The 11976-nt window shown below is 36.5% G+C and overlaps 4 protein-coding genes across 6 annotated transcripts; 3 read left to right on the top strand and 1 right to left on the bottom strand.

Moving 5' to 3' along the window:
- LOC104739553 (calcium uniporter protein 6, mitochondrial) lies at positions 1843 to 4134 on the bottom strand. 2 transcript variants are annotated; one of them, XM_010459947.2, is made up of 3 exons: positions 3978 to 4134; positions 2663 to 3091; positions 2074 to 2571 (listed from the first exon to the last, which is right to left on the bottom strand). In XM_010459947.2, exons 2-3 carry the CDS (start codon positions 3059 to 3061, stop codon positions 2074 to 2076), a joined length of 897 nt encoding a protein of 298 aa, XP_010458249.1. In that variant the 5' UTR covers positions 3062 to 3091; positions 3978 to 4134. The 2 variants fall into 2 exon arrangements, with proteins under 2 accessions (XP_010458248.1, XP_010458249.1); XM_010459946.2 differs by lacking the exon at positions 3978 to 4134 and having other exon boundaries at positions 1843 to 2571; positions 2663 to 3061.
- LOC104739554 (transmembrane emp24 domain-containing protein p24delta3-like) lies at positions 4804 to 6428 on the top strand. The gene is made up of 4 exons (XM_010459948.2): positions 4804 to 5144; positions 5613 to 5825; positions 5944 to 6020; positions 6119 to 6428. Exons 1-4 carry the CDS (start codon positions 4893 to 4895, stop codon positions 6261 to 6263), a joined length of 687 nt encoding a protein of 228 aa, XP_010458250.1. The 5' UTR covers positions 4804 to 4892; the 3' UTR covers positions 6264 to 6428.
- LOC104739555 (60S ribosomal protein L21-1) lies at positions 6733 to 7933 on the top strand. The gene is made up of 2 exons (XM_010459949.2): positions 6733 to 7004; positions 7524 to 7933. Exons 1-2 carry the CDS (start codon positions 6768 to 6770, stop codon positions 7779 to 7781), a joined length of 495 nt encoding a protein of 164 aa, XP_010458251.1. The 5' UTR covers positions 6733 to 6767; the 3' UTR covers positions 7782 to 7933.
- Positions 8023 to 11838, top strand: LOC104739556 (probable serine/threonine-protein kinase At1g09600). Of its 2 annotated transcripts, XM_010459951.2 has the most exons (8): positions 8023 to 8136; positions 8639 to 9330; positions 9428 to 9712; positions 9799 to 10344; positions 10571 to 10671; positions 10774 to 10870; positions 10967 to 11338; positions 11420 to 11838. In XM_010459951.2, exons 2-8 carry the CDS (start codon positions 8806 to 8808, stop codon positions 11576 to 11578), a joined length of 2085 nt encoding a protein of 694 aa, XP_010458253.1. In that variant the 5' UTR covers positions 8023 to 8136; positions 8639 to 8805; the 3' UTR covers positions 11579 to 11838. The 2 variants fall into 2 exon arrangements, with proteins under 2 accessions (XP_010458253.1, XP_010458252.1); XM_010459950.2 differs by having other exon boundaries at positions 8023 to 9330.

Genomic DNA, 11976 nt, shown 5'->3' on the forward strand with positions numbered 1-11976 from the left:
CCACTACTCCATTTAAATTAGGAATATTCTTTCAAATAACATCAAATAATTTTTATTTTAAAATTTAGCACTCTAAAATTTTAAAAATAGAATTTAGTTTTAAAATTTAACCCTAAACTTTAGATACTAAAATCTTATCCTCTAAAATCATACATTAAATGTAAAATAAAGAACCTAAACCTAAAAAAAATATTTCCAAAAAATATTTTAAGATATTGTAATTTGTCACATAATGTTAATTTTGGTATACCATCTGAGTTAAGTGTACAATATGAGTTTAGTGTACAACTTGGGTTTGGTTTACCATATAGGTTTAGTATACCATCTGGTTTTAGTGTACAATGTAGGTTTCGTGTGCAATATGAGCCTGGTGTACCATTTGAGTCTAGTATACCATCTACGTCTGGTGTACCATCTGACTTTGGTGTACTATCGGACTCTAGTGTACCATCGGACTCTGGTGTACCATTGGACTCTGATGTACCATTGGACTCTGGTGTACCATCTGGGTCTAGTGTATCATATGAATCTGGTGTATCATCTAGCTTTGGTGTACCATCTGAATCTGGAGTATCATTTGGTTATGGTGTACCATATTTGGTGTACCATTTACGTTTGGTGTATCATATAGGTCTAGTGTACTATCTGGCTATGGTGTACCATCTGACTCTGGTATACTATTTGACTCTAGTGTACTATCTGGGTCTGGTGTACCATCTGAATCTGGTGTACCATTTAGATCTGGTGTACCATCTGAATCTGATGTATCATCTAGATCTAATATACCATATGGATTTAGTTTACCATCTAGGTTTAGTGTATCATTTAGATTTGGTTTATCATCTAAGTTTGGTGTACCATATCGGTTTAGTGTACTCTCTAATTAATATTTCAAAATGAAAACCCTACAATCTATATATCAAACCATATCCCTTCAAAACTATACCCTAAATATATAATAGAGAACCCAAACATAAAAAAAATTTAAAAACTAACTTAAAAAATTGTAATGTGTGAAATACTGTAATTCTGGTGTACAATCTGGGTTGGGTGTACCATCTGAGTTTAATGTACTATATGAGTTTGGTGTAGCATCTGTGTTTGGTGTACCATCTAAATAAATTTTCAAAACTAAACCACGCAATCTAAATACTAAACCTTATTTCTTCAAAACTATAACCTAAATATAAAATAAAGAATTCAAAACTAAAAAAAAAAAAAAAATTTGGGAAGTTTATGAAATTTCTAAAAATTAATTTAAAATATTGTAATGTGTTTAATAATGATATTTTGGGAAGTTTATGAAATGTGTGATATAATTATCTATAATACATGTTTTAGTGTTGTTTATGATAAATCAATCACACATCTAAAATTCAAAACACATAAATCCATTAAAAAAGGATTTATTCATTTATAAAGATATTTTTTTTTTATTTAGATTATTATTTTGGTCATGTCTAAAAAAATAAAATGTATAAAATTCATCAATTATTAAAACATACATTTGTTATTGAGTTGATTTTTATTAGGTTCAGTTATAAAATAAATTTGTCTTTATGCAAATTTATCTTTATGTGGATACATAAAAAAATAAACAAAAGGTTAAAAATGTCATTTTCTAAATAAACTTTTCTGCTTCTCTAATAAACTTTCCATTAGAGAGGAAAGTGTAAAGATTGGCTTCTAAATGTAAAGATTGGCTTCTAAATGTCTACTTTTCAAATTATTTGTTGAAAATGTGTCTATTTTACCAGTTAAGTCAGTAAAGAAATGGTTGTTTACACAAAGTCCTTGTAGACACACAGAAAAAAAAAACTGTAAAAAAAACAACGTAACGAGAACAGTTAAATCTGTTAAGAAGCCAATCTTTACAGTTTACAGTAACAACAAATACATGTCAATGGTTACTTATGAATTATATTAAGAAGCAGAAAAGATGATCGAAAACACACTCTTTGTTGTAAGTAACTTTTTGCAAAGACTGATCATCTCTTCTTCAGTTTGATGGAACCATGCACACCAGAAGACAAGGAAAAAACTGGAATGTTCTTTTTTTAAATATATAATGAATCAGTCTCTACGACTCTGCAAAGCATCCTCGAGATCAAGTTCTAACCCAACACGATTCCTTATAGACGCAGCTGCGTGACAAGACGATGTCATTTTACATACCCTCTCCAGTTCTTTAAACCTCTCACAGTCAAACTTGTGAATCTTCAACAACTTCCTCTGCCTCGACAAGAACAGTCTCTTCATGAAATCCTGATATGTGGGATCTCTCGACGTCATCAAGAAGTAAGCATAACCGACGATGATACCAGTGGCTGTAGCGAAGAAAGTGATTGGTTCCATCACATCCCATGAGAATTCCCAAAAAGTTAATCTAAAAAAGAGCCCAATTTGAACCATGGAAGTAGCCAAACCACACCAAAGAATCTTCCTCACTTGTCTATGAGCAAGAACATCAATCTCCTCTTTCATGATTCTCAGCTTATTGAATTCGTCTTTGATTTGATCCTCCTCTGGGTTCTGATCCAAAGGCATCGCTCGTCTAATCAGATCCACCACCTAAAAGTTTTTTTAAAAAAAGTCCAGATTTTTAGACAAATCAAGAAGAACAGAGCAAAAACAGAGTAAAGTTTTGTTCTTTTTGTTAGACCTTGTCTGGGTGAAGAAAGACTTTATCACGAAAGATCAAGACAACGCCAGCATCGTCAAGAACACGAGCAAAGATGTGAGCTTCATCAGGGGATCTAGCGATACCCATTCCTTGAGAAGCTTCTAAAAGCGAAGTGTAAGAGACGACATCTCTATCACCCATACCAATAAGTTTCTTCTTCATGTCTTCAACATTCACAAGCCTCATCAGCTTCTTCGCTTCCGCTATAGTTACATCTCTATTCTCCATCTTCTTCTCTTCCTCCTTCGACGACGACGGTGTGTTGACGGTGACGCAGCTTCTTGATCCACCCTGATGAACAAGCCATGTCCTTTGTGATGATGAAGCTCTAATGGCGCTGGACATTGCCGTACGCCTTATCAAACCCATTGACCACATTATGGACCCACGAATCTGAAGATCTGAGCTCTAGAATTTTCGAGAAAGCGTACAAAAAAAAAGTTAGGTTCGCAGAATAAAAAGATATGAGTATCAAGAAAAGGTGTGTCATGTGTGTGATTCGATTCCCAAACAAAGTGACTTAATTACACGTTTAATTATGAATCTCAGATTCTTCTATAATAAAATTCCTCAAGAGGTTAAGAAAATCGAAAAAAAGGAAAAAAGAGGAGAAGCACGAAGCCATTTGCTTTTTTTTTTATCTAGCCAATAGCCGTTGTTGACTTGGCATGAAAAATGGCTTTTACATCCCAATCAAAATCTAAAATTTGATTTTCTTGATGGAGTATACAATATGATAAAGTTAGTACTATATTAGTGGGGCGTTTTTGTTTTGAGATCAATCCTTTTCATCGGAGTTGAATTTGACGCGGAGTATATACGGATTCATATGACAACACAACAACACGTAACTCTGACTTAACTGAGTTTTTTTATAAAAAGAAGAAGAAAAAACAAAACGACACCTTACAAATTTATCATATTACGCGGACTGATTTCAATTTCAAACGAGTGTACGCAAGCAATCTCTTGTTTGGTTTGGTTCTATTCAATTTAAACGTGGAATCTCTAATTAGAAACTCATATTATAGCTTTCCATTGGATAATATTCCTTGTGAAAGCTGTTACAACATAAATATTGAAAATTACTATCTCCCAAAAGTCTAGTTTTAAGTTGATTGATGCATGTTAATAACCAAACAAAAGCGTACGCAGAGAAACCCCATATAAACAAAATCATCACAATCGTTTTGCATGGCCACGAAAATATCACAAATAAACTTTACATTTTGATTGTATAGAGAAAAAAAAAACAAATTTAATTACATATCATCATCTATGAATGTGTACATACCTGAAAAGTAGTACTTCAACAAATTTTTCTTATGATATTATGTGAACGAAGAAGAAAAGAATTCTAGGCACTATCCACCTCTTGAGAGATCTTTTGCATTGTTATGAAAAGAAAGCGAGATTGGTTAAGTTATGCTCTCCCTTGCTTTGCCGTTTTTATCTCCTTGAGAATAGGGCTTCGGTGACCTTAAGGGCCAAATTCGTTATTTAAGCTTTTTATTTTAATTTTTTATTTTGGGCGGTTTAAACCCATCCAATTTCAGAGAAATAAAACTACATTATTATAGGATTCCCCTGGCTAAAATAAAACTTATGATGATGATTACGTAACACACGACTTTCATCATTTCATGAGTCTTGACTTTGCAATAGGCATACCACTTCCGTAAAAGGATAAGTTATAGATATACTATTAAAACAATATTAACAATGACATGATGACTTGTATTGTATTTGTATCTAAACAGAGATCTAAACGATTATTAAAGATGTTTATAATCTCATGTAGTAGTTTATTAAGTTTGCCAATTTGTCTTTTAAAAACAAAAAAGGAACTGCACAAATCTATTTAAAGACTCTGCCACAATCTTTGCCTTTATGACTCCAATGTGCACGTATATACAGATAAGATTTTAAAAAATAAATGGAAGATGAGATTTGAGAAGGCAACTAGTAGTATTTGTTTAGTGTTTCTTATTTATATGAGTGCTGATAAAAAAGTAAATTACTTATTTTAGATCTTTATTGGACCCTATACAAATCACTTTTAACTCAATTCTCAAAGCCCATGGAGTAGTCTCATCAAAGCCCAATCGAGTAGTCTGTACTGCTTCCCAAGAACAAATCAGAAAAAAAAAAAAAAAAAAACACTTGGGAGCAAAAGATCTGGCCATCAGAAGAAGAAACACAACGATTGATGAATACAATCGGAAAGTTTCAAAGCTCGATGAAGATGATGACTGCTAAGATGCTCCCTAGCTTCTCGACGGCGTTACTACTCTTCTTCCTGGTTCCGGTGATGATTCCGGTGGGGGAGGCTGTATGGCTAGATGTGCCACCCACCGGAACAAAGTGTGTATCTGAAGAAATCCAGAGCAATGTCGTCGTTTTGGCTGATTACCTCATCATCTCTGAAGATCATGGCGTCATGCCCACTATCTCCGTCAAGGTAATCTTTCCCTTCGATTTCTTGTTCCGATCATCTCTGCATTAATGGTTTTTTTACTAGATCCCTAATCTCAACTGATCCATAAGTCGTTTCCCAATTAATCACACACGTAATTAGGAACGATTTTACAGTTAATGATCGGTCCAAGTTTCCTTATTTGGAAAATTATGCTCATGATGATCTCTTTCTTTGATCGTTATGATGAGTTTACGGTTTTATTTTGGATTTGCATTCAAGTTTGACGTCTATTAATGATGCAGAAGGGAGCATCAACTAAGTATACTCTCTCTCTCTTTTTGGTATTTGGTTATCATGAGTGTTTTTTTTTGCTAGTTCCATATAGTTTGATGGATTGTTTTAGATAGTGTCATTGGATTGAGAGCTGTCCTTGAAGTCGAACTTGAATGTGGGAATGTAGTGGTTCTCTGTTTCTTGGCTCTGAGTTTTGAGAAATGTTTATGGTTGCAGGTGACATCCCCATATGGCAACAATCTGCACCATATGGAAAACGTAACGCATGGCCAGTTTGCATTTACAACCCAAGAATCGGGGAATTACTTGGCTTGCTTTTGGGCTGATGCAAAGAGTCACGGAAACAAAAATGTTAGCATCAACATTGATTGGAAAACTGGAATCGCTGCTAAGGATTGGGCCTCTATTGCTAAGAAAGAGAAGATCGAGGTGAGAAGTGATGCAGAGATTTTACTGTTTCAGAGAGTAGATGTCTATGTTTTTGATTCAGAAAGTCTGTAAAGTTTTACTCTTTATGACATTTTGTGATTTTTGCCTGTTAACATAGGGTGTGGAGCTAGAGATCAGGAAACTAGAAGGTGCAGTCGAAGCCATCCATGAAAATCTTATCTACCTAAGAAACAGGTAAAAATTCTTCACAGCTGCATTTACCACTGCTCGTCCTGCCTTCTTTGTTGACAAATGCAAGTTTTGTGGATCAAAATGCAAATTTTTTGTTACAGAGAAGCAGAGATGAGGACAGTGAGTGAGAAAACGAACTCACGGGTGGCTTGGTACAGTATAATGTCGCTGGGTATATGCATCGCTGTCTCTGGTTTACAGGTAGTCTACTTGAAGCAATACTTTGAGAAGAAGAAGCTTATATAAGATTCACTGATCTTCAATTCTTTTTCAAAGAGTTTCTTTCTTAGAGAATAACATCCTATTCTTTCTTGTTTACACGCTTCTTTTTTTTTTTTTAACTGACGCTGTAAAATTTTGTTCATGGGATTTCCCTGTAGCTTCTCTCTGATAAGAATTCATTCTTTCTGATTCATAAAACCGAATACAAAAGATTCATCAATCAAGCTCCAAAATCCAAATGAAATAGATTTTCCAAGACCATTGAAACTGGGTGTAATTTGAACTTTTTATGTTAGTTTAGGGTGATAACACAAAAAAAGGTTTTAAAGTGTAAGGGTTAAACATCACAATAACAGCCTTTGTCGATAAGACGAGTAGAGCTATTCAAATGGGCATAGTAGAGATAAGCCCACCATTATGAGCCAACAGGCCCGTTTAGAAGGAAAAAAAGGAACCCTAATCTCGAAAGAGAGGGGAGAGATATAAATAAACCTAATCACATTTCGCATCCACCAAAGAGACGGAAAAATGCCGGCAGGACATGGAGTTCGGGCGAGAACGAGGGATCTGTTCGCGAGGCCGTTCAGGAAGAAGGGTTACATTCCACTCTCGACTTACCTAAGGACCTTCAAGGTAGGCGATTACGTCGATGTTAAGGTGAATGGTGCGATTCACAAGGGTATGCCTCACAAGTTCTACCATGGTCGTACTGGTCGCATCTGGAACGTCACCAAGCGCGCCGTCGGTGTTGAAGTGAACAAACAGGTCTGATGAACTCTCTCTCTCTCTCTCTCTCACGTCCCTTCAACTTTTTGTCTTGTTGGATTAGGATTGGAGCTTAGAGTGAGATTTTGGATTGTTTGATCTGTTAGTTTGATATTGAAATGTGTGATTGAGCATTGATTCGTATTATGTAAATCTCATCCGCGAGCTCAATAGATTTGTATCTCTAAGATTTCGGTTTCTATTATCCAGTGGCGTTGGTCTTGATCCAGTTTCAGATTCGAAATTGTGATTGCTTAGCTTTAATATAGCCTTATCATTGATTCAATACTTGGACTCCTTGTCATTGAATTGCTAGTTTGTTTAGTTTCATGACTATTGCATTTCTGTAGTTTGGCGTCAAATCACCCACTAACATTTGTATTAGTCAATCTTGTCTCTATATATGTTATTGTGTGCTGTGCGATTGCCCTAATGACAATAACACAAACCTTTTTTTTTTGCAATTGCATATCTTTAGTGTATCATTTACTGACATATGTATGTCTGGGGGTGTTTCAGATTGGCAACAGGATCATAAGGAAGAGGATTCATGTGCGTGTGGAGCATGTGCAGCAATCAAGGTGTGCTGAGGAGTTCAAGCTGAGGAAGAAGAAGAACGATGAGCTCAAAGCTGCAGCCAAAGCCAATGGTGAGACAATAAGCACCAAGAGACAGCCTAAAGGACCCAAACCAGGATTCATGGTCGAAGGAATGACCTTGGAGACTGTCACTCCCATCCCTTACGATGTTGTCAACGATCTCAAGGGAGGCTATTAGTTATCTGCTTTCTTGTGTGTTTTGGAGCTCTTCCTTCATATGTTTTGTAGTGACTTGAAACTTTGTTTTCGACTAAGACAATGATTTTATAACAGGAGTTTGCAGTCCAGATTTTGTAAGGATGGTATATCATATAATCATTTTCGTCGTTATTTTTTTTTTTTGATTTTATGTCTTACAAATCTCATATGGTATTTAACTCTTAATTACAACAGTCTGCCTAATTTAAGTAAGCTATGTTTGACGTGTTTTGTCACCCACAGGGCTCCACGTGACGATCACTTAACGTATCAGCAACACAGCCTACTACTCCTCAGTTAACTTCTTTTGAACAGTAAGACTTAAAGAGTTAAAAGTAAGTTACTAATTTTGTGTCTCCTCTCATTTTCAAACACTTGCTCTGTAGAGACAGATAGAAACCAGCTGCTTCTTCTTCTTCTCCTTGTTACATTGTTTTTGGTTATTTCTGTTTGCTTATTGAATTACCTAAAATAGACAAAAGACAAAGACAATCTTCAGTTCATCCGTTGCTGTTCTAATTTTCACAGTTTCTTATAGGCGGCTATTCGCAATTTTAGGAATCCATTTAATCTTACCATGATTTTTTTTTATTTATTTTTTCTCTACTGACCCAAGTCTTCTTCCTTTGATTCTTTAATTTCAATTTGGTTTCTTGGAAAAAAAAAAGATTGAGAGCAAAGAATACGAATCATTGTTTGAATCCACATCACGAAACTGACCTCAAATTTTTCCAGTTTTTGTTACATATACAAAAAGGCTCCTCTCTTTTTGTTTCCCCTTCTTCTAAATATCATACATTTGATTTTAGGATTTTTGTTAAATCCAATAAGTTCCAGGATTGTTTGTTCCTCTGTGGGGATTGGTTGTGGTGTGGGGTGCAATATCATTCTTCAGTGAAGGAAAAGAAGAAGAAAAGATTAGGAGGCTAATCAAAACATACAGTTTCCTGATTCCGGTCAGGAAACTGTGGACGGTTCAAGGAATCAAGAAACTGTGTAGAATTATGGGCTGCAATTGCACCAAAGGAACACGAGCAAATGATAACGTCGAGAACGACACCATTATCAACAATGTTAATGTGAAGGAGAAACGACGCAAGCCTAATAAAACCTCCAAGAAGAAGAAGAAAAAGTTTGTTTCCTCTGCCAAAGACAACAACAATGTAGGATCAGAGTCAGAGGGAAGCGGTAACAACAACAACAACAACAATGACTCCACCACATTGAGGTTGTTGATACCCATTGCTGATGCCAAGAACAATGATGAGGTTGTTGCGGAGAAGAAGGTGCATCTCGAGAGAAAGTCTTCTAGATCGTTGTTTCAGAGACGGCCCACCACCGCTGAGGTGGTTGACAACAACACAGGGACATTGCAACAACCTATGATGACTAGAATATGCAGCATTAGTAATGGGGAAAGAGGTGCTCAGGTTATGGCTGGTTGGCCTTCTTGGTTGGCTTCAGTTGCTGGAGAAGCTATCAATGGGTGGATTCCACGCAAGGCTGATTCTTTCGAGAAGTTGGAAAAGGTAAGGAGGCCTTTTTGTGTGTGTTTAATTATAACTTTGAGATGATTTGTTTTTGTTGTCTTTGTCTTGCATTTTGACATTGTTGGTTACTTTTTAGATTGGACAAGGGACGTATAGCAGTGTCTACAAAGCCAGGGATTTAGAGACGAACCAATTAGTTGCACTGAAGAAAGTGCGGTTTGCTAATACGGATCCGGACAGTGTTCGGTTCATGGCAAGAGAAATAATCATCCTTCGAAGGCTTGACCATCCTAATGTTATGAAGCTTGAGGGTTTGATCACTTCAAGAGTATCAGGGAGTATGTATCTTATATTTGAATATATGGAACACGATCTTGCTGGCCTTGCTTCAACCCCTGGGGTTAACTTCTCCGAGGCACAGGTATATTATTACTATTTCTCCACAATATATATGCATACTATAATATTTTGTGGTTGATAAACGTCTAATGTTATTGTGCTTGGCAGATTAAGTACTATATGAAACAGTTGCTTCATGGTCTAGAACATTGTCATAGCCGAGGTGTATTGCATCGTGACATCAAGGGCTCTAATCTTCTTCTTGACCAGAGCAACAATCTCAAAATTGGAGATTTCGGTCTTGCCAACTTTTACGGGAGCCACCAGAAGCAGCCTCTCACTAGCCGTGTTGTAACTTTGTGGTACCGCCCACCTGAACTATTGCTCGGGTCAACAGACTATGGAGTTACTGTGGATCTGTGGAGCACAGGATGCATACTAGCTGAACTCTTTAATGGGAAGCCTATCATGCCCGGTAGAACCGAGGTAGAACAACTACACAAGATCTTCAAACTTTGTGGCTCACCTTCTGAAGAGTATTGGAAAAAATCCAAACTTCCACATGCTACCATCTTTAAACCTCAACAACCTTACAAAAGGTGTGTAGCCGAGTCATTTAAGAGTCTTCCATCTTCAGCTTTGGCCCTAGTTGAGGTTCTTTTAGCTGTAGAACCAAATGCTCGTGGAACCACAGATTCTGCCCTTCAAAGCGAGGTAAAAGCACTACCATAACATTCCAACTTTTTGGGTTTTTCTTATATGACAACATATATGAAATCATAGATTCTAGCTTCTTTATTCTGATATATATTTGACTTCGAAATGCAAGTCTATGAACGTTGTATATTGAAAATGTATGCTTTGTGACTCGCTTTGTTTAGCGGAATGCAGGTTTATATGGTACTTGTCTCACACTTATTTTCTTTTTCGTTCTGTTCAGTTCTTTACGACAAAGCCTTTTGCAAGTGAGCCCTCAAGTTTACCAAAGTACCAACCGAGAAAGGAAATTGATGTCAAGGCTCGAGATGAGGAAGCAAAACGGTAAGATCCAGATTCCACTAGTATCATAGTGTACAAAATGTTTCTGAAGGATATAATAACTGAATGAACACTGACACGTCCCAATTTCCTCTCATTCACCAGAAAGAAAGGCACTAGCAGTAAACAAAATGAGTCAAAACAAGTATCTAAAGGTGCGTCGGCTCCAGATGCCAATGCTGAGTTGCTGACATCAATACAAGTACGTCTGATTCTGGCATAATACACTTACACATATATTATGGTTATATTCATTCATGTGATCCTAAATATCTGACTATTTTCTTGTTTTCTAAAGAAACGTGAAAAGTTCAATCCTGGTGAAGATGCAGCTAGATACCGAATAGAACCACTGAAGAGTGGAACTCCACAAGTCGGTAACACTCGTTATGGTGTGTCCTCGGTAAATAGATATGGAGATAATGTTATGAGGGGTTCCAGCCGGTCTCCTAGAAAAGAATTGAGGACACAGCGGTCTTTTGTCCAACGCGGAGCATCCCAATTGACAAGATTCTCAAACTCGGTAGCTGCTAGAGATGGATCACATTTCGCTATAGCAAATCCACGGTGGCTTGAAGATAGTTATAACAGCAGGCAGAACGATGGTGATTGGTCCCAACGTTTCCTGGTTAAACCCAAAGGTTATACAAAACACAAAGAATATATACCGGTAAGAAGAACATCCAAACTGTGTAATTGTGCTTTTCTTTGAAACTCTTTTGTGGGCTCATGTTTTTTTGATTATCTTTAGGGTCACGGTGAAAAGACAGAGAGAATGCACTGCTCAGGGCCATTGGTTTCTGCAGGAGGAAACTTAAATGAAATGTTGAAAGAACATGAAAGACAGATTCAGGTAGCAGTTCGCAAAGCTCGGGCGGGTAAGAAGACGAATAGAGATGATAACGGATAGGTTCAAGCGTTTCTCGCTGCAACTGGCAGGTGAAATATATATCAGAGAAGAAGAAGCATAAAAGGAAGAAACAACTTTTGAGATATCAGGAAAAGGAATGAAAGAATGTGTTGAGGTTCTGCAATGTACAGTTAACTGATCTTTAGTGGGGTCGAAAGCTAATATTTGTGTAATCTTTATTTTAATCTTGTTCTTGTAAAATTTAACATTGTGTAGTCTTAGTAGATAGAATCAATAATTATTGTGTGTACTACTTGGTATTTCAGTTGCACTAAGCAATCCATTAAACATATGGTCCTTTTCAAGATTGAAACTTTTTTTAAACGATCCAACCACCAAGAAACTTAAATAGAAGGCTTCACTCTCTTGCTTCTTGCAGAGCCTGAAATTAGCTGCTG

Source organism: Camelina sativa, chromosome 14, assembly GCF_000633955.1.
Source record: "Camelina sativa cultivar DH55 chromosome 14, Cs, whole genome shotgun sequence".
Lineage (NCBI taxonomy): Eukaryota > Viridiplantae > Streptophyta > Magnoliopsida > Brassicales > Brassicaceae > Camelina > Camelina sativa.

Bases quoted from the DNA above. Each gene is read 5' to 3' on its own strand.
- LOC104739554 (XM_010459948.2), top strand. From the start codon at position 4,893: ATGAATACAATCGGAAAGTTTCAAAGCTCGATGAAGATGATGACTGCT. The intron at 5,145-5,612 runs GTAATCTTTCCC...TTATGGTTGCAG, and splicing joins TGCCCACTATCTCCGTCAAG to GTGACATCCCCATATGGCAA. The intron at 5,826-5,943 runs GTGAGAAGTGAT...CTGTTAACATAG, and splicing joins CTAAGAAAGAGAAGATCGAG to GGTGTGGAGCTAGAGATCAG.
- LOC104739556 (XM_010459950.2), top strand. From the start codon at position 8,806: ATGGGCTGCAATTGCACCAAAGGAACACGAGCAAATGATAACGTCGAG. The intron at 10,345-10,570 runs GTAAAAGCACTA...CGTTCTGTTCAG, and splicing joins ATTCTGCCCTTCAAAGCGAG to TTCTTTACGACAAAGCCTTT. The intron at 10,871-10,966 runs GTACGTCTGATT...TGTTTTCTAAAG, and splicing joins AGTTGCTGACATCAATACAA to AAACGTGAAAAGTTCAATCC.
- LOC104739555 (XM_010459949.2), top strand. From the start codon at position 6,768: ATGCCGGCAGGACATGGAGTTCGGGCGAGAACGAGGGATCTGTTCGCG. The intron at 7,005-7,523 runs GTCTGATGAACT...GGGGTGTTTCAG, and splicing joins GTGTTGAAGTGAACAAACAG to ATTGGCAACAGGATCATAAG.
- LOC104739553 (XM_010459946.2), bottom strand. From the start codon at position 3,061: ATGTGGTCAATGGGTTTGATAAGGCGTACGGCAATGTCCAGCGCCATT. The intron at 2,572-2,662 runs GTCTAACAAAAA...AAAAACTTTTAG, and splicing joins TCTTTCTTCACCCAGACAAG to GTGGTGGATCTGATTAGACG.